The sequence below is a fragment of the Channa argus genome, chromosome 5, assembly GCF_033026475.1.
Source record: "Channa argus isolate prfri chromosome 5, Channa argus male v1.0, whole genome shotgun sequence".
Taxonomy (NCBI): Eukaryota; Metazoa; Chordata; class Actinopteri; order Anabantiformes; family Channidae; genus Channa; species Channa argus.
In genome coordinates this window covers 18,615,406-18,637,597 of record NC_090201.1, presented here as the reverse complement: position 1 = coordinate 18,637,597, position 22,192 = coordinate 18,615,406, and the positions used below count along the sequence as shown (strand labels likewise).

The 22,192-nt window shown below is 35.9% G+C and overlaps 1 protein-coding gene across 4 annotated transcripts; it reads left to right on the top strand.

The window, feature by feature from the left end:
• Positions 1-4,533: 4,533 nt before the first annotated feature.
• LOC137127322 (dual specificity calcium/calmodulin-dependent 3',5'-cyclic nucleotide phosphodiesterase 1B-like) lies at positions 4,534-20,497 on the top strand. Of its 4 annotated transcripts, none has more exons than XM_067504168.1 (14): positions 4,535-4,739; positions 6,758-6,871; positions 8,568-8,750; positions 9,139-9,205; positions 9,343-9,459; positions 9,830-9,970; positions 11,392-11,492; positions 12,658-12,783; positions 14,103-14,204; positions 14,380-14,500; positions 17,700-17,781; positions 18,188-18,305; positions 19,268-19,401; positions 19,896-20,497. In XM_067504168.1, the coding sequence occupies exons 1-14, from the start codon at positions 4,687-4,689 to the stop codon at positions 19,991-19,993; spliced, it is 1,557 nt and encodes a 518-aa protein (XP_067360269.1). In that variant the 5' UTR covers positions 4,535-4,686; the 3' UTR covers positions 19,994-20,497. The 4 variants fall into 4 exon arrangements, 2 of the variants coding, with proteins under 2 accessions (XP_067360269.1, XP_067360268.1); XM_067504167.1 differs by having other exon boundaries at positions 4,536-4,739; positions 19,265-19,401; XR_010914409.1 differs by lacking the exon at positions 19,896-20,497 and having other exon boundaries at positions 4,534-4,739; positions 17,708-17,781; positions 19,265-19,401.
• Positions 20,498-22,192: the final 1,695 nt, after the last annotated feature.

Here is a 22,192-nt window from a genome sequence, read left to right as displayed (position 1 = left end):
GACACACGCACACACACCCACACACACACACAGATACACGCGCGCATACACATACTGTACACACACTGAGAATACAGTACATACACAGAGGAATAGACTAGATATATCTGTGAATGTAAACATTTAGAGCAGGGTAGATTAATGTGAAGCTCAGCTGCTTTATACACACATTCAAACAGAAGACAATTGCGCATGTTGGATTTACTGTAACACACAGAAGCAAAAGCTCCTTCTGTGTCTTACTCTAACACTTACAAACACACAAATGGTTTGCTACAGCATTTGGATCCAGAGGCCATGACACCAACTTGTAAGATACACAGAGAAGCTGATAAACTTCTCAGTATCATGACATGGAAAACCAACCTAGAAAGGTAAGAGGACTTCTTTGTTACTTTAGATGTCTACCAGACATTTTCTTTCATAGAATGTTAATCTTGTCTTTTGTGCTGCAAATTGAACAGTGACATTATTGGGCTGTTTTGAGCCTTAAGGATGCAGAAGGGTTAAGAACTGTACAGTGAAACAACTGTTCAGTGAACGTGTGCAGGGAGGTGTCACATTATTCTCTTTAACAGCATCAGACATGCTACACATGTATATTTGAAAACAATAGGATGATAAACCTGTAAAACAAATACAGATTTTTTGATGTCTCTGATTATGATACCTCTGCGTCTACTTAATACAATGAAGATTAATGGAATTCCAAAGTTACATTTCAACACTTTTTTAAATGTCCACGATGGTTCTGTGAGCCTGTACTCCGGCACAGAAGAGACTTGAGCGAAGTCCTAACTTGCTAATGGGCCGTTTCAGCATGCTGGCATTTGGCAGCTACTTTTTAAATTTTTGTTAACTCAATACAGTAAGATTTGATAATTATCCACATTGAGGGGATGGTGGGATTGTCAATAAAATGTTAAGTAAGTGAATTTGATTTATAAGCACCTTTTAAGAGCAGAACTTCACAAAGTGCTTCACAATAACAGCAATAAAATAAAAGTCATAAACTAACATCAAACAGGAATAATAAGATAAAAAAAATATTGCAAAAGCTATGTACTGTACAATGTACATTTAAACAATGCAGCTACGATGCCCACAGATCTTAGCTACAATGGGAGAGTTTCAAAGTGAGGGACTACAATTTCAAAAGCACTGTCTTCTACTGTCTTGAGCCTAGAGCAAAGCACAACTATTTGGATGCCTTTGTCTAGAGCTTGGCTGCAGCATTTTGAACCACCTGTAAGCAATGAGGTCTTATTTAGGTGGGTAAGAAGAGAATTACAATAGTCAAGACGGAATAAATAAACACATGGACAATCATCTCCAATTTAGTATGGGACACAGTGGGTCTGAGCTGAGCAGAGTTGCTTGATTGATAAAAACAAGTGCAAATTAAGGAAATGCTAGTAACAAAGCCTGGTCCAAGTAAACACCTAAGTTACGAAGAGTTGATTTGCAGTAACCGAAGATGAGAGATTATTTTTTAATCTTAATGTAAACATGTAGGTTTTGTTCATTTCAATTTTATTCAACATAGAATGTCCAGTTTTACTTTTCAGGCCATAACTCATATCCATTAGTTGTTCTGACTCCAGTTCTTTCAGATGGAAATGCAGAGTTGAATGAAAGTTCACTTAACTCATTAAATTAAGTTTTAAATAAACAACACTAGCAGACTTCCAGCTTGTGTTGTTTGTGCATAAAACTCTTTAGTGACTCATGTTTTTGTATTTTAAAAAAGCACGATGATGCTCACGCCATTAAAAAATTGCGTTTGGAAAATTGACAGGAAATTTATTTGCAAACATTTGGTCTTAAACCAAAGTATTTACAGTGGTAAAGTTGACGTGATAGTCAATGAAGGGATCAACTGTGATCATAGGAGACCTTGATGTGTATACAATGCAGTTGTTTGAACATTATTATACAAATATTCCAGACAAACCGGGATTACCCTTCATGCCATGCCATACCATACAGTTGCATACCATACCATTCCATACCATACTGTACCATGTTACATTCTTCTTCCTCTAAATGGTCCACAAAAGACACTAAACAAAGTAATTATAAAAAATTATATTTACAGATAATTATTCAGAACAGGGATGATGAAACTTTACAGAAGGCACATTGACAAAATATGACTCCTATGATTTCCACACTCCAGCCAATAATCAAACCCAGATGACCAACTGAGTGTGAGGGTTATTTAACTCCTAGCATATTAAAAGTACAACATGTTTTTTATGGCTCTTTGGCTCGCTTTGTTTAACGAGATGCGATCTTAGATTCTGGCGTTATCCTGGAAAACTGGGTCCCTGGATTTATTGTGTGTATTTATAGGCATTTTTATTATTGTTGATTTATTAATATTTATAGAAAGGAAATATTGGGACTATAAAATATTTAGAGATATTAATGTTTTGATTCCCTTTTTTAAATTGCTAAAAAAAATTACTAAATGCAAGGTTATGCAAAGTTTGTGATACTTTTCTCATTCTAATGGAAAATCAAGCAGGATTTAGAAACATATATTGTACTATTGATCATCTTTATGTGTTAAAACATCACTGACCTGTAATGCCTTAAAAAGACTTTATTGTTTACAGTAAAACATTTGATACAGTCAGACTAGATGCACTGAGGCATAAACAACTAAAAGTAGGTAAATTCCTGAAGGTAATAATAAACATGTACAAAAATAATACATGTTCTTGTTGTTATATTAGCAGGAGTTACTGGGAAAAAATATATCCTTGTTATTTGCTTTATTTATTAATGGTCTAGAAAAACATTTGCCACAAAATGGTTGTCAATCTATTCATTTTAGTGTTACTATGATTGTTAGTTGTCGCCAACTTATGGTATTGATGTATATGGACAATACAATGGTATTACTAACTGAATGAAACTAACTGTTGAGCGGCATCTTAAGGATGTTAATTTTTTTATAACCATGGCAAAGCAAGCTTAAAAATATGTCTGCTTTAATTTCTATTAAAGGTTTTTACCAGGAAAAGTATTTATTGTGTAAAAATGTAATGTAATAACGCCCTTCAGCACCCTCAGTCTATTGAATATCTAGTTCCCATGTAGAGACGTGCATCATTTCAATGTGATTTATGGTGCCACAAAGTCAGATTTCCTTGTCTGAAGTGTAGCGTCTGTGAGTAATAATTGAGTCGGGTCACTGAGTGGACAGAGAGAAAGTCAGAAAGTGTATGTGCGTCATTATAAGAGGGCTCTGAAGGGATGAGGGACCAGTGGAGGGGAGAAAAGCATTGGTTCAAAGAAAGAAAGAGGCTGGGAGGTAAACAAAGCATATTGGTCTTCCAACTTATAGTGAGGGACCCTAATCACTCTTCAGTTGTGTTTAATTATCATTTTTAATTGACATCACAATACAAATATGAGTGTGAGTCTATTCTCTGGAGTTTTTTTTTGGTGACTCCCTGCCTCTTTGACACTAAACACTGCTTTTGGTAGCAGAGGCTCAACTTAGAGTGACACATGAAATGAAGAATCATATGTCATAATGTCCCTTTTTTTCTCTCATTTTTGCAATATTCCGTGCCATGTCAAAGAGCATGGGAGCATGAGAGTCAGTCTGACCCAGTAGCCATAGCAGGACAAGGAAGGAGGGGAGACGGGCAGACAGCAGGCAGGGGGTTTCCCAAGCCACGTTGTAGCACAGCTCTCACAATACTCTCAAGTCTAGTAATAGAGAGGACCAACAAGTGTAAAAGTGTTTAGGGAAGACTTATACTGGCTTGTAGGTTTGTGTGCTGTCCCTTTATGGCCTCTCACTGTAATACTTTTTTTTTGCCACTTATAATCTCTTTATTACTCACAGAACACTCTGCTGACATTACATTACTGATGTTGCATTTCAGTAAAAAATTCTTTACCTGATATTAAAGTCGATTTTTGATATGATCCTAACAATGATTTCATCTTCTGTGCTGATTGAAGCTGCAGCAGTTGGTCCTTTCACAGATGCTTCAGGAACGTGTTAAATATTTTGCATGCACAAAGACTGAGAACAATCTTCAGCTTCAGCTCAATCAGGCGAAAAATCAAACTGTTAAATTAGACGTTGAAAATTAATTTTAAATGTAAACTTGCCTTGTTCGCCCCTCCTTACATTTCTGTGCAAGGCAGAATCAAGAGCAGCAGCGAACATATCAGGCTGTTGTGGGTGGCTTTCGAGGACAAGTCTTGTTTATGAATTTTGGTTCTGGAGACTCTGGTGGGTTTCAGTGAAAGACTCTCTGTGTAGTTTCCTGATTTGCGGCTGCAATGGAAAATTCTCATTTGGGATTTGAGCACACACGGCTTGAAAGCCTCGCAGTCAACACTTCATCAGTGAGTGAGGTCACACGCAACGTGTGTACACATATACACAAACACTCACTCAGTGACAAACACACACACGCATACACACACACTGACACAGTTTGGGACTGCTTAACCAATCAGAATGAAGTAGAGTAGGTCCCCCCAGAAGTGGGTGGGAGATCTGTTGAAACCAAAGTCTGTCTCAGGACACACAAAGTCTGCGTTGGTGGTTTGCTGAACTTTTCTGCTTACTACTTGACTGCAAAAGTTTTTCTTTTTTTATCCTATTATTTTTATTAAACTCTGGGTTCCATTAGTGCACAGCTTGAGTGTGGAATGGCTGAACTGGTTCGAATCCGTAAGAAACGGCTGCAGATCCCCATCTCTAGGTAAGACCGGGCATAAAAATGAATAAATATTATGTCATAGTTACTTACCTACAAGTTCATCTTCTGTGTGGCAGCAGAAACAAGGCTGAATGTCTTTACCAAAATGCTACATTTTTAAAATGAATGCTTAATGTTGGGTGCAGTCAGGTTGTTTAATTTCGTTGAGTTCTTTTCTTGTTTTGCAGCAATGGAAATGTGTGACTCAAAATACATCCTGCAATAAACACTGATGAGTGATAACAAACCAGCCCTCAGAGGGGTTTTTGTGACACGTATTTAAAGTGTCAGCACTTTTTGCTTCTAAAAGCAACAAATGCAGTCATAAAGATTCTTTGAGCAAATACTTATCACCCCATGTGGCTGTGTGAATGCTTTTGGTGGTGGAGTGAAAATGTATTGCTGAGGTAACAGGTCATGTGGTTTTGTTTTGGTTAACACTCTAATCTTTTAGTGTTTGCAGAGGTCGTGAGCTCTGAACTTTGTTAGATAGTTTTGGGTTGCTTTTAGCCTGAAATTTGCAAATGTGTATATTACTCTAATATATACATATACATATATACATACATACATATATATATATATATATATATATATATATATATATATATATATATATATATATATATATATATATATATATATATATATATATATATATAAACAACAGGTCACAGAACGTTATGGTAAATTGAGATCTGAATCTATTATTTCCTTAATTTTCTTACAATAAAATCTGAATACATATCAAAACATTTGTGCTGACAAAGCTGATGCTGTTGTTGTAAGGATGACACTAGGCAGTGTGTAGATTCAACAAAGTCTGAGCCAAAAGATGATTTATCATTTGTCTCTATAAACAAAGTTTCTCGAGTGCACTTGAGGAGTAATTTCCTGTAAACGTCCTGTCAGAGGCTCTTCTACTGCGCGAACAGCTGAAACAAAAAGACCGTTATCATTAAACATTACTTCAGATTGAAAGTGAGTGGTGGCATTCAGATGCATGCTATTTTTATGACTGAATAGCTTTTGAAAGCTCCTGCCAACGTGATAAACACTTGAAAAGTTGTGAGGGTCTCGTCCCTGGAGCTGGCTCCACAGCAAGGCCTGGCATAGTTTAAAGACAATCGTCGGGTCACGGCACCACACAGGCAGCTCACCAAAACATTTGAGAAGAATAATCTGTGTCACAAGTGTGTTTTCATATCAAATAAACCTTACTTTCCAACATCCAGGGAGAAATGAAATCTTGTCAAACAAAAACGAGATTTGTCATCAAAGCTGTATGAAATTATGCAAGCATTTAAAATTATTACGTTAACACACTGCAGGCACTTTACACTGCAAATGATGTGTCTAAGCATTTGCTTTTTATTTAACTACGGGGGTTGAATGCATTTGCACCAGTTTTCTTTTGTAATTTCATTAAAAGTTTCAAAAACACAAATGAGCATGTTCTCATGATGAGATCAGACCACATCGAATGCTTAAAAACTCAAAAACATAATTTTTCATGAAGCCACTTTGACAAAATGTGAGTTATATAAGACTCTAACCATGGGATGTTTTTTCTCTCATGGAAAATTTGGCTCTAATGATGCCCTTTTGCCAACGGCTTTCTTTGGACAGCTTGCAAGCAGCTCGCTTTCAAATGAACTCTTTCCATTTTACAGGGATTTCTCAACCTGTTAGTAGAACACTTTTCTGACCTGGTTTGAATCACTTAAGACAACATCAAATGCTGTCAACTGACAGAGCTGTGTACAGAAATCTTCAATGACATGAAAAGCAAACCTTTTATTCATATCGACCTTTCTTCTGTTGGTATAACTTTTACTGCTGGACTCAATGTGATTTAATTTGAGAAATTTTATGCCAAACAGCTGACCTCCAACCTTTCCACACTACTAGTTATTTTCAGTGATGGCTGTTTGAGAGGTGAAACAAATTCCCGTACATTAAGAAGCAAAAGGATATCTGTCACTTATCCCAGTCAGATAAAAGATTTTTTCCCCCATCAGGCTTAGAAGCATTCTGAAGCAGCTTGAGGAGAAACATGTCGACTTTGAAGAAATCAAAAAGAATTTGGACTTAACAGCATCGTTACTGGAGGCAGTTTACCTCGATGGAACAAGGTAGGAAACAACATAGAGCAATTTTTATGCCTGTTGCCACATTTTTTTCACGTTCTTGCTTCATGCTTTTAACATTTAATACCAAAAAAACAACAGTGAAGTTTATTGGGTTAGCAGGAAAAATATTACTGATGGAAACTGTAAAGAAAAATGTTTGTTATGGTTTGCTAATCATTGAAGAGGTATTGGATTTAATGTTGTACTAAGACAACAGGTCAGTATTATTATTGAGTTTAAAATGAGCATCCCAGAGAGTCTTTTCGAGCCAAGGATGGGATGAGATTTACCAATTTACAAACAACTACATGGGCAAATACAGATCAACACCTTTAGAATGGCATCTCCCGACGCAATGTTGCAAGTAATTTGTGGATTTCATCATCTGGAGTATAAATAAAATAAAATCACTATAAAATCACTTAAGAAAATATTAGACTAAAACAAAACCATCAGGAACCAAGCCATTAAAAATAGATATAATTCTGTAGTGGAAATCACTTCAGGGGCTGAGGAACAACTTTGACAACAATTGACAGTGAACGTTGTTTTTCACAACATCCACAAAGTTAAAAACATAAAATTTAGGAAAGTTCAGAAAAGTTAAGAAAATAAAAAACATACCAACATAATCATCTGAGGTTGATTCAGGGGAATTGGAAAGCTGTCCAAGTCTAAATTTGCAATTCTTTTTGGGAATCACGAATGCTAAAGAAGCTCCAGGCTAAAGAGGAGAAGGCCCATCTGACTAGTTATCAGAACACAGTTTAAAAGCCAGCATCTGTGATGGTGTGGGGCTGCATTAGTGCACATGGAATGCGTAACTTGCACAACTGTGAAGGCACATTTACTGATGAACAATACTGTACTACAGTACATATATATACATGTTTTGGAGCAACTTATGCTACCATTGAAATTAAATTATTGAAATTTTAGCATTGATATATGCCAAACAACTCTTAACCAAATTCTGCATGTACATGCAACAGCATCACATCGTAGTAAAATAGTTTGGGTACTAAACTAAAATGTCTGCACTACAGACCTGTCACCCAGTGACTACATTTGGAGCATTATGATTAATAAATTCCAACAAAGAAATACTTTCACAGCTGAAATCGTATATCAAGCAAGGATATAAATAAATATGGGTTTGAAATAATTTTCAAATCTTTGAATTTTTTTACAGCATGCATTTTTTTGGAAATCCCCTCTCTGTTCACAAATGTCACAAGTCATGTGACATTTATTTGATATATGCATTTTCATTTGTGTCAGAAATTCTGATGATAGGGTTGATACCGCATAGTGTAGGTACTTTTTGAAGTCACAGCCAGCAGCATAAAGACATCAAACTTGGCTTTCTCCAAAAATAACAAAATCTGCCTGACTGTGCCCTTATAAGTTTATACTACATTAAATCTTTTTATAAAAAAAAGGAAACATTTTTTACAGAGTGTTATGCTCTTGAATATTTCTTGGCCGAGAGGTTTTACCTTTTGGTCTCCAGCAATAACACCAGAATGGCAAAGTTATAATAATATAAACTGTCCTTACACTGTTCAAAAACAGGTTTCACTGAAGGAATCTAATAAACGTAATGATCCTTTATCGCTTTGTGTGCCTATGTTTTCCTACAGGCTCTATGTGTCAAACATTCAGCGCTGTGTCTGTTTGTGTCTGTTGTCACTCACAGGCAGTGTCTGGAGTCTGAGGACGATCTGCAGCAGCTGCAGTCAGACGGCGTGCCTTCAGAGGTCACGGACTGGCTGGCGTCCACCTTTACCCAGAGGATTCGACGGCCTGTACGACGGTCCGATGAGAAGCCCAAGTTCCGCAGCATCGTCCACGCAGTGCAGGCTGGGATATTTGTCGAGAGGTGACTTTTGTCATGATGACTGTCAGGATGCTTAATACTTTGAAGTAACAACTCACAACATTCAAGTATATTTTTTTGGCAACTGAATACAATAAAACAAGAAAACAATCATTGTATACTATAAAACTCCCATTGTACATGATTGATTTCCAGGTCTGTCCTATAACTTTGATGTAAGCTCATACAGCTTTTTAATTGTTTCAGCCACAGCAAGCTCAGACAGCTACACTGCGCTCTGAAACACTAGCCTTTTTTCACTTTAAAACATCCTTCCAAAGGGGACAGGGGCTGCAGAGAATTTATATAAACACCTCCTGAGTCAACCTCACTGCACATTGTCAACATTTGAACTTTAACTGAACTCAACATAAACATTGCATTATTCCAGGATGTTCAAGAGGGCCTACACAGCAGCCATGCCAGACCAACCTGCAGCGGTCGTAAACTGCCTCAGGGTAAACCTCCACTAATCGTAAACAGCACTGTGTGTTTTGTGTTTGTGCAATAAATCGGACATCACAAAAAAGTATTGTGCACCAATAATGCACTCACTTTTCTTTCTTTCTTCACCTTCCTCTTTCTTATTCTTCAGGACATTGACCGGTGGAACTTTGATGTGTTTTCTGTGAACTCAGCCAGCTCTGATCATGCACTACAAACTCTGTTCTTTGAGCTGATCATCAGATATGAGCTCAACAGCCGTTTCAAGGTAGTTTAACTTTAGATTTCATTATACACTATGCAAAGCATACTTTTCCACGCAATAATGTATTATAGAAATGCAAACATGAATGCTTTTAATGAAAAATATAGTTGTAGAGTCGATATTTGTGATAATCTTGTGTTGGAGTTTACAGATATAATCAGCCATATTCGTTTTATTATCAAGTTGTGGTATTTGAAGCAAAGGTAGGCTGAAAATTCTGTGTGCACATAATGTGCATCATACCATGATCGTGAATTTCTACCACAACTTTATTACAACATTTTAGTTGGTTTTTAGCTTTTATTGTTGACACAAACTCTTGAACCTTGGATTTTGAAACAAAGTGCTGTAGATTGCGTAATGCTTTTTGCAGATCCCCATCTCATGCCTGACAGCGTTCCTTTCTGCACTGGAGAGAGGATACTGCAAATACAATAATCCCTACCACAACCAAGTCCATGCTGCTGATGTGACACAGACACTGCACTGCCTGCTGCTGCGCTCTGGACTTGTGGTACAGCAGCCTGACCTAAATATTTATTAGTTTTATTTTTGATCCCATTTTTAAAGAATAAGATAAGCCTAGATTATTTCAATTTTTTTATGTTTCTAAACCCTAAGTCTATTTTTCCAACTGAAGAATTAAATCTCTAGGATTAGTGTTTACTTCTTGCAAGAGACTGTGCAATATTTAAAAAAGTCAATTTTAAATACCATTACTCAGTATTTGGGAGCTGGGGTGGCTGTAGCTCAGTCAGTAAGGCAGTTGTCCACGGACCACAGGGTCAGTGGTTCAATCCCCAGTCCCAGGGATATGTGTCAAAATGTCTCTGGGCAAAACAATGAACCCCCAACAGCCAATACCCCTGCCCAGTTGTGCAGTGCCACTACAAGCCCAGTAGAAATTGAGGAGGGTTGCATCAGAAAAAAAAAAAAACTGTGCCAAAGACAATGATCTGCTGTGGAGACCCTGAACTCACAGGATAAGCTGAAAGGACAAAAAAAAAAAAAAAAACTCAACAATGGGTTGCAACACATTTTTGTGTTTAAATTACAGTGCATAATTTCGTTGTTGTAAAAGAATCCAGTGCAGTGATGCAGCTCATTTAACATATGCTTCAGTACCATGGAAATGTATGCAGATAATTTGTCAGTAGTAATGAGTACTACTGACCACAATAAGCTTGACATTTCGGTTTTTCAGTGAAATGCCTTGACCATTATTATATGGGCTGCTATTAAATGTGGTGCATCTTCAATTAAAATTAAATGCATTATTATGGTCCCAAGAAAGCAATATCCCACCAAAGATCTTAACTGTTTTATCAGCTTAGAAATATTGTCTTTGTAGATATTTGTGGTATTGGTGAAAATTAGATCTTATTTCATGACCCCGTTATGCTACCTGCAGAGCGAACAACATTCCCATCAGCCTCAGCTAAAATGTGTGTTTATTGCAATGAGCAAATGTTAGCATGTGAATAAAACGGAGATGCTGAGCAGAGCTAACATTATAATTGATAAAAAACAGTGTTCTAGTTTTTTTAGTGAGAGCATGTTGGCATTTAACTCAAAGCACCGTTGTGTCACACAGAGCTGCTACTGTGACTGTGCACTCTTAGACAAGTTTCTGGACAACAATGAGTAGCTTATTCTTCTGTTTATATAGCAGAAGAATAAGCTACTTTGGCTATGCAGAAAATACAGCTCGGTTATTAATGATAGGAGAAATACAGGATGTTAGCAGTGTTATCCTTTAATGATATTTGATTCACGCGAAACAGGTTCTAACATCTCAGATATTGTGACTTTATATTATTAAAATCTCTATTTTTATTTTTCCATACTAACACTAATTAATATAAAAAGTGACATGTTATAGCACATGTACAGTATGTTTTACATTTATTTGTTATGTCTCTTGTTTCTGTAAAGCACTGGCTGACAGAGCTTGAGGTGATGGCGTCGCTCTTTGCTGCAGCCATTCATGACTATGAGCACACGGGAACCACAAACAACTTTCACGTCCACACAAAGTAAGTTGGGTTTTTTTTATTAACCGCCAGCTATATATATGCCACATACTGCTGAGAAACTATAAAAGTGTCATGTCCAGGAATGCAGAAATAGTAAGGTAGTGTTTCTTAAAGGCCTGTGTGCTTTTTTAGAAAGTGAGCACTGTAAAGCAAACACACCCTCATGGTGGAAACACTGTATTTTTAGATGTTGATTTTCCACATAGGAGAGCTGAAGAACGCAGTCTCTTGGCACCCATCATCATCAACATGCTTTATTTTGGGAATAAAGCACAGATGTCTGTCCACAACAGGAGAAGATATCTAAACAGCATTTATGTCTAAACACTGTCAGTCTCCTATAATGTTTAAAATGTTACAGTGTTGTTTGTTACTTTATTAAGAAAACTGACTGTGGTCAAGTAAAATTATGTTGGTTACATCTGAAGCAGCAGAAACCACCTGTATGACATTTTGCCAGAATATGATGAAATAAACAGCTTCATGTTGATCCTCAACCCTTTGAAGCTCGGCTTGAGGCTGTGGATAATGCTGCAGAACTTGACTGCATTACATTTGTAGTATCCTCAAAAAACAAATAAATTCCCCCAAAAAGTCAGATTCGGGATTAGAGCACCCAAATGGAAGATTTCCAACTAACTCAATAATTTGAAAAATTAAACCTTTATTATTTAAATCATCTCAGCAGTTAAATTTGCAAAGAATAGAATAGTGTCTAATAACAAATCAGTATGTTTTATTTCGAATAAAATACCTATAATATAATAAAATAATTTTCCAAGTATTTTTTCTGGAAATTGTCTCTGCATGTACAGTATAAGTATACACGATTGAAAAAAAAAACTACCCACATTTCTTTGTTTAATTCATGGTTGAGCTGTATTTTAAATCCAGACCGTACGAAATTAACTTTTTATGCTCAGTGTCCCTTTTTATTTTATCCCGTTCTCTCCTCTGCTCTTTTAAAGTTATCTTTGTACACTTGCCATCACGGTGCCTAAATTACTCACTAAGGATTCTACTTTTATCTTTTTTCCACCTGTATCACCCAGTACCACTACAGTGTTGTCCAACTGCTTTTATTACACTCCTACAGCCTGCACGCCTCTCTATCTTCTCTCTGTTCCTACCTCTCTTGTTTCCTCACCCTCTGTCTGTTTTCCAGGTCAGAGATTGCACTGATCTACAATGACCGATCAGTACAGGAAAGCCATCACCTGAGTGCTGCGTTTCAGCTTCTGCAGGATGAGCAAATGAACATCTTCATTAACTTGACACGAGAGGAATGGATGTAAGAACACAATATTTCTTCTACATAATATTAAAATTAAATTGTAAATTGCATTAGCAAAAAACACATAAGTCAGACTAGGGAATATATTTCTTTGCTACAAAGAATATTGCTGCATCTATAAACTGTTCCATAGGATGGTAACTGGGATGATGATTTGCAGTCTTTGCAGAGAAGTTTCTGTATGGCAGAACCCACTGCACATTATATAATGTTTTTTGAGGACTGTTTGTGCAGTGTGTGGTGCAGACCAATTTGAAGAGCAGGGACATATAAAGTATGTCTGATGCACACAAAAAATATTAGATCTGATGGATTCATAGACTGGAAACAAACTTGCATGACTTAGATTATTCAGAGGTGCAACAGAGACATGCTGAGAATAAGAGACAAAGGACACCAGCAGACACTACCCCTTTTACTGATAATGAAATACAGAAATCTATTTAAAAAATTCAGTGCTCAGCAATGTCGCATGAGGAGGCACAAAGTAGAAATTGCAGGAGATGGAAAAGGTGAAAGACCAGTTCTTGGTATAAATACAGTACTTTACTTATTAGTAGTATAACTTAACTGCTGGTTTGTTCTTTTCATGGGATACACTGATAAAAACTGAAATGTATCGTAACACCAGCCTTATTCTTTCAAGTTAAAACAGTTGAATATTCTAATTGTATCAGTGCACATGAAAATGGTACTGTAGATTTATTTTAGCATTGCTTTATAGAAATTAAGAGAGCTGGGATGCGATAGTCACAACAGTGAGAACAAATGAAACAAATGAACGGCAATAATTGTCCTTTCTTAGCCTGTCTCTTAACCTTGACCTCCTGAGTTAAAATGTCTCATTTGTTAATCAATAGGATTGTGTTACTATTACTGTTGGCGAGGTTGGCGATTGCTAATAAATAAATGGCTACTCACTGTACAGTGACAAAATATTCACAAACTCTAAAATGCTTGTAAATGTAAACAGTCCCTGGTTGCACTGCAGTACAGTTTGGGATGTGAGAAAATATTTTTACTCCTTATGTAGTTTATATATTCATCGAAGATATTGCTTCATAAATCACAGATGCAGTATGGGACTATGTTATCCAGGGATGAGCTCTCCAGATATCACCTAATATAAACACTAGAAGCATGCTGTAATGGCCTTTTCTATTAGCCATTGTTACCATGGGAACAGCAAAACCCATTATGAAATCTGTAAAAGGTCAAAACCCCATTGAGTTTTCCTGCCTTACAGTTTTTGCTCTATACAATCTCTTCCCATCACGTAAGGTCAACTACTACCTTGTGTGTGTGTCTGTTGACAGGGAGCTACGATCACTGGTTATAGAGATGGTGTTGTCCACAGACATGTCCTCCCACCTACTGCAAGTCAAAGCGATGAAATCCTGCCTAGAACAACAGGAACGGTAATGCTAATGGACCGTGCTGCTGTGCAAAATGTTATTGACAATCAAGAGGTCAAAAAATAAATGAATATCCTGCACAAAGAGGAAGATGGGCAAATTATCGTCATGCTGGTGTCAAGTCTGCTTTTTAGACATCTCTGACAAAACAAGAGCTGATTTATATTTTCTCCAACAGGATTGAAAAATCCAAAGCACTGTCTCTGTTGCTGCACACGGCTGACATAAGCCATCCATCCAAGCCCTGGGCACTGCACTCTCGCTGGACTAAAGCCCTGATGGAAGAGTTTTTTAGACAGGTAGGAGCTCTAATAGACCCAAACTTTCAAAAGTGACTGTCTTTTCTTCTGTCTACTGTTCTTTTCTCTATGCTATGTTCAAGCATTCATGTTACAGCAGGTTATTGCTTAATTACATGGTCCACTCAACTTGTCTTTGTTAACAGAATAGTTCAAAATGTGCTTTTTTTACTTTCTTGTTAAGAGTTACTGTAGCTGAGAAGAGTGATAGTGGCCTGAGTATGGTAAAAATATGCAAATGTAACTAACAATAACTTAGTCCACCTGACAGCATACTGACAGCTCAGTGATTAACTTTACAACATTATGCTGTATCTGGTTACCTAAATTTGAAGGCTATACAAAAGACAAAGTGTAAATGTGCTCACTGCGGTTTTTAAAACAAGTTATTTAATCTATTTCCAATGTTAACGATCACTTATTAATCTCTTCTGAGGGCAATTACTTCCTTAACGTGGTATTTATTGGTCCTGGAAGTGCTAAATCTTTTTCTATGCACCTTAAACCAAAAAGTTTTGCACCTTAATCTGGGCAAAAGGCATTTATTTATTGTTCCACGTAACTGCAACCTTGTGAAAGGTGGAGCTGGGTGTTAAAGTAGTTTATCCTCTGTGGCTTAGATTGTACTGCATTCCTCTCTCCAAATGACATCATTGCAGTATAACATTTTTTAAAAACAGTTTATGCAATTTAACATGCATTTTCAGACAAAATGTAAAGACTTTTTTTACAACTTACTAAAAGTGGAGTAACTAAATAATATTGTGTTTTGACACCATTATTCATAATTTTTAATCATTTGTCTTGGTAAAGTTGTTTTTACAATGAGGGAATAATCCAGTTTGCTATTCCTTAGTTGTCAGCAATAGGCTGTGTTTGTAATTGCGATGCATTTGGTTTGATATTTAAATGAAAAAGAGAGGTGTTGTTATTGTCAAAGAACATAATGAACGTTTTAGAAATCAAACAAAAAATGTTCTTTGTCACCATGAAGGCACATAACTCAGTATAGAATGGGAGTGTAACTAAATAAATACAACAATAACAGAGAAGGGGGAATAATATTAGTGTATGCAGAGCTACACACACTGATAATTTGTTTTGTCAGTCTTGTGAGTATAAATGTCAAATCTTGTGCTACGTTTTCGGTAAAGTATTGTCAGATATTTTTTTCTGTTTGTTTCTACTCACACTCTGAGTCTGTGTTCTTTCACCTCCTACTTACTTCTGGTATTCTTGTTATTTTAGCATCACTGATGAGTCAAAACCATAGATGTCCAACATCCGCTCAATAATTTTGTAAATGACTCATCAGACTGAAACAGGGTCTGGGAAACCTAAGCGAGCTTTATTACATCAGAGCTAAACAACATCAATATTTTAAAACAATTTCAAATGTCAGAAAAGTCAGACGAATAAACCATCTGATAATGCTAAACATATGATATTGCCTCTAAAGACCTCTAAAGACAAACATCATGAAAACCTCTGTGATTTGATCATTTTTATTTCCCTTATGTTCATCAGCAAGTGGAGTTTACTATGGAATGATGAAGGTTTGAGCGAAGTAGAGTTTATGTTCAATGCACAAATGTTTTAAAGGTATAAATTCCACAGGTATGTGATTCCATACTGATACCTGCCAAAATATCTTGACACTGATAATGAAATAATACAAAAGCATAAAGCAAAAACATGAGGAAAAGTAAAAGAATAACAGAATAACTTAGTAAAAAAAAACAAAAAACACACACATTTTTTTAACAAATACTGAATCTAAAAAATGAACTCAGTAGCTAATTCTGGGTTAAAACTTATACCAAAAAAATTTGAAACAAATTGTCTTTACCACCAAGTGCTATAAAACAAGAGTCAAATGTACAGTAAGAGAGGCATAGTGCAAATACTGATATGAATAAATACATTACCAAATGAATAACTCATTGAATGCAGATCATAATTCAACCTAAAAGACCATGCAAAGAAACAATAGTGGTTTTGAAAGAGTGTTTATTATATGGGAGGAATCAGAAACAGATAAACAGAGGGAGGGAGACAATATTTGCACAGTTTATTTAGTAAATTGCAGGTAGAGAAAGCTACAACCATTTCATGTTAGTTGAAACAACTTATGTTCACATCAAACTCTGCATTGGGACACAAACAACTTCAACAAATTAACTACTTAACCTAAAGTTCAACACTTTACAGATAATTAAACGTGTCACAGAAAATCAATCCGACAAGCCGACTCTGCACATCCTTCAATCTTTCAAAAACAGTGCGCTACTATAAGGATGACGTGTGGAGTCGGCGTACAAAATTGTGACTCAGCTCATTCTTTTTTTACCTGTCGTGCATAATGTCATGAGTTAAATCAACTCATGGGGAGATTGTTGATTAAATGTAGCTAACTCATTTATGTAACATTTTATACTCAAACATTCACACTGGTAACATTCATTGCAAGCTGCTAAATATGAAGCATTCATCCAGATCAACACCACCAGTTTTAAATGATCAATTATCCTCATGTTAATTATGACATGTCTGTTTTTGTCAATACCATTTCTGTTACACATCTGCAGGAAAAGAAAACAAGGAAACACAGAGATAATTTTTACGGATACATTTTTATGGACCATAATAATAATAAACTCTAACTGGAAGTCCATCACTTCATGGTGTTGAGGCTCAGACTCAGCCTGCTAACTGCAGTGAAACTAATTATTTTGGAAAACCATTATAGAATGTAACAGATTCTGAAACTACCTGTCACATTTTTTTTCATGTTAAGGAGAAGTTTAAATCAGAAGTGCAAAGAGGCAACGAAAAAGTCAGCAGTGATTGTGAGGCTTGTGCCTTTCCTGTAGATGCAGTTTTATGCTGTCCTCTATATTTACTGCATTAACTAAGTAGGGGGCCTGGTGACTTAGTGGTGGAGCATTGGGTTGGGATGCAGAGGGCCACGGGTTCAAATCCCACCCCACCAGGTGTGGTTCTGCCCAGCCACCAAGACCAAATCAATGTGAAAAACAAACCTATACCTGAACTTATAAAATCTGTTTGGTTTTTTTTGTCTGATGTCTGACAACTGAGTCCATCCTCACACTGGTGAGTGTGAGGTTGAACAACCTTCAAAAAGCATTCTCAGGATGCCCTTTAAGATATCTTTTCTTTCTCTTTCTATCTTTGTGAGGGTGATAGAGAGGCGGAGCTTGGCCTGCCCTTCTCTCCTCTCTGCGATCGAAAAAGCACTCTGGTGGCCGAGTCCCAGATCGGTATGTCTCACACGACAACAAACTGTGCTTCCTCCTTTCTTTCTTGTTTTCTTGTCACGGGTATCTTTTAAAACCTTTTTTAAGCTTTAATACCGTATTAACTACATAACTGAAATATCAAAATGTTATTGACATCTACACTGTAGTTCATAAAATTGGACAAGAAATGATTGTGACAATGTGATTTATTCTTGATAGATAAAGTGTAAATCTTCTCAAAGCCTTATTGATCAATCTCTTCCAAACATAACACTGTGAAAATGACTGTTAACGTTTGCAAAAAAGAGGAATGTGTCTGAAAACTAATTTATTCCATCTTTATTGGCAACAGTGTATAAGTGCTGACGTTACACTTCAGAAACATCTGTATTTTCACATGCTAATAAGATGGCACTTGCTTTTGCAGGTTTTATAGACTTTATTGTGTATCCAACTTTTTCCCTGTTGACGGACATGGCTGAAAAGATTGTTATTCCATTGGTGGAGGAGAATCCAGGTCCACCAGATCCCTGTAACAGACACAGGTAACACACAGCCGTGTGCTGGTGCTTAATGGGGAATTGCATACTGTATTTGTATTTGGGTGCAGTTGATATGGGCATTATTGTTGAAAGACTTGTTGTTTGGGAACTACACCAGTTTACTTTTTTTTTTTGCCTGGTCTCCCATATCAGTGTTAAAGAGAAAGCTGCAGCCACTATTTGGTTGGCTTAGCTTTGAATAAAGACTGGAAACATGGGGAACATGTCTGTTTAAGTCAAGTACAGCTGGGGGTAAAAGTTTTAAAATGGCAAAAAGAATAAACCAAAGAAATGCACATTTCTTGCAAATGTTTTATAAAAAATAATTAAAGTAAAAATTTAATGAATTTAAATTTAGCAAACCTTTGCACTTTTACTATTGCATTGAATTGCCATATTAAGGGGATGCTAACTTAGCCCTTAACCTAATCATAATAATGCACATTTAGCTACTACAAATATTATTTTATCATTAGAAAGAAGAAAATTAATCCAGGAATGCATATTTATAAGATAAAATAATAAAAGTTGCAAAAATGCAAAACACATTTGCATCCCCCTTTATAAGTTAAAAATAAAATAATTAAAAAATAAATCATTTCTGATTTAACAGCATTTGTACTAACTAAATATTGATGTTGAAAAGAAAATAAGAATAAGAACAAAACATAATTGTTTCTTTTTTGCTATTTCAAAATAAAGGGGATTAAAACTTTTGCAACAAACTGCATTTGAACTTTTAAATACCTGTTGAACAAAAGTCTTTCAATTGTGGAAATAAAATATAATGATTTATTTCGATAATCCTATAATAATTCTTATTTTCATGCAACTGTAAGAATAAGAGTATTAAAGAGAAACCTGTAATTATCTAAACTTTACTGTGCAATAATAAAGAAAGAAAGAGCGAGAGAGAGAAAAAAAATTATAAGTTGTTACAGCCATCTGTTATTTTTCAATAGTAGTCTTTGGAAGGAGAGCTCCAGGGGTCTGCAGTGGAGTCTTCCTCACATTACAGCTGAGCTTGTGAGCTTCCGATCCACATGGACACGACATACTGAAGATAACAAGCTGAAATGGAAGGAAAATGGCTCCAATGGTTTGTATTAAAATCATTTACATGCACAGATTGCCCTTTATGAAATGAATCTTTATACCTTACCACAGAATTTAGCTTTTTCATGTAGGGTACAAAAGAAAAGTGAATAAAGTTTAAGCCCCTCACTAATTTAGTTTTTATTCTGTGTTCAGTGTTCAGTATCGTGATTTTTCAAACTCCTATTACAAATTTTCTATAAACAACATTGCGGCTGTTTTTCTACTAACACTTTTTGCACTGCCGTAACATTTGTTACATTATCACATTTGAAAAGGTTGACAATCTATGCTAACACAGAATAAAAGATCTTTTTGAAGATATCTGACTGATTTGGCAAAGACAAAGCCACTTTGCTCCAGAAATGTGCTCAGTCTCCTTGATTTGATTTGTTATCTACATTAATTTTAACAGTGATCTCACGAGGAGATTAACTGGTTTCCCTTTCAGCTAAACAACATTTTCCAGTGTCCTTTCCAATCTTCTCTATCCTCCAGGATTTTCAGAGCCCAGTGTGACAAAAGAACAAAGATCCAGACAAGAGGAGCTGTCAGAAAAGTCTCTGCAAGACTCCACTACAGATATGAGCCAGTAGACACCAATTTGTTGGTCATATGTGCTGCTTTTATAGGATATATAAAAGTTAACTGAGGTTAACGTTGAGTCGCTGTTTGTAACAAAACCACAATGCCTTCTTATGTTACGAGTGAGAGATAGAGAAGGAAGTTTTAAAGTTAAGATCATCTTCCCAAGGTAAGATGCAGTGTAATCACGTAAATGTCCTTGTGTCTTATTATAAATGTAGTATACTATGCTAATTTAAATGCAAAGTGTACATGCTGGCCATGTTATACAGAACAATCTGTGTTATTAATTTAATTTGTCACCTTAATACTTCTAAGGAACATTTTACCTTTTTCAGATTAAACTTACACACATCATTTATGCAAACAATAAACATTGAAAATCAATGTCAAGGTGTCTGTTTGGTAATGAGGCTGCTTAAGGGGGATACTGTGCTATGTAGTTTGTAATTTGTGCCTTACAGTTTTCCATAATTTAAACAATTCAGCATTAAAACATGAGAATGTTTGATTGATTTAACGCTGCCTTGTGTGTCATTTTTGCAATTCTTTTTGTTTCCCTTATAAGTGTCTAAAACATGTCATATTACAACCAGTGAACCAAAAACTATAAAAAAACAAGTAAATGTATTATTTTTATCTACTTTTTTACTTCTACTTTAGATTGTGATACATTGCAGTAGTATAAAAGGTTATGTTTCTATAATTTATTTATGTTTATTAAGCCAGATTAAATTAACTGAACTTGTAACTGAGCATTTAAAGGGAATCTCCACCTATTCAGAATTACACTTATAAAAGAAGAAAGTGACTTTTTTTACTTACAGTTAGTTCTTTAAGAACATAAAAAAAGATTTTAGTTCCTCATATGGGCCAGGTTCTAAATTCAATCAAAATCTTGACGCTGCTCCTCCAATAATTAGACTTAATAATGTTTTGGTACCTCTTTATTTGATTTTACCTGATGCTCAGTAAAATAGGCCTTTCAAAAGCTGCCTTATGCCTGCCTGCTGAACCAATATAACAGATTTCTGCTCTCCCAACAGGAGGAGCTGTAGAGCAAAGTGACATAATTGGCTCCAGGATGCCCAGAGCACTCTGTTTCAAACTGTTGTCAATAGTCAAAAAATACAAATAATTTTAACAAAGAAAGGTTAAAGTGAATGAAATGTCATTGTTTGGAACTACCCAGTCAAATTCTGATCTTAAAGCTAAAATGCTCAGCGTATCGGAGTTTCAACAGTTGTGTAAGGAGACATTTTACACACAGATCAGATCACATTAGAAAAAGAGAGAATGGGTTCCCAGCTGTACACAGCAAGAAACTATGACCTCAGATATATGTTTCTGAACTAACTGCTGTCTGACGTTGTCAACCAAAACTGACCAGTCCAGTCTTTTTAAATGTAAGATGTTCGGCACTTTTGTCGCATTTCATTGAATGAAATTATGTAGGTGAACCTAACAAAGTAACAATGGAGAGTGAGCTTTATACATTAAACAAGGCAGGTCAGAATCAGTGTATTGGCTAAGTATGATCGTGCTCTGAATCGACCCTATGCTGATATTTGTTGTACTAAAACAAATGCAGTGTAAATACTGTATCATACCTTTGCTTATTCCTTCACTGTCTCTAGCTGTCAAATCGTATCAAAACTGGAACTTTGCATTCTCCAAGGATCCCACCAGGACGGTGACTACAACATGCTTTCACACAGACAGTCTCACACAGACTACTGTACTTTAACGGACAACTCAGTGTATATTTTACATGTAGCATAAATTGCTGCAGTCTCACAGAAATTTGAGAAGTATGAAAAATGTATGTGCTTTTTCTTACTTCCAGCTCTGAGTACATTGAATTATTTATTGGCAAAGTAACTATTTTTAGTACAGATATGCAGTCAAATTGAGCCCAAACACATGGCCAGCAGTCACGTACTGTATCTTTTAGCAGATTTTGGATTAATTTGTTGTGGACACTAAAGATGACAATTTTCTAAAAATACTGGAGAGCAGACGTTGTTCTGTCACTGAATATCAAACATGCTTTTAAGCTGAGGATTAGCGTAAAAAAGAAAAACACCCAACCACCAATTTAAACATTTTATTGTATCAAATAAATTTAGATTACAGATGTAATCGTCAACCAATTCAAGTAAAATTGGAACAAAACTATACTGTTTTAAAATAAGTAAAGTACAGTATTA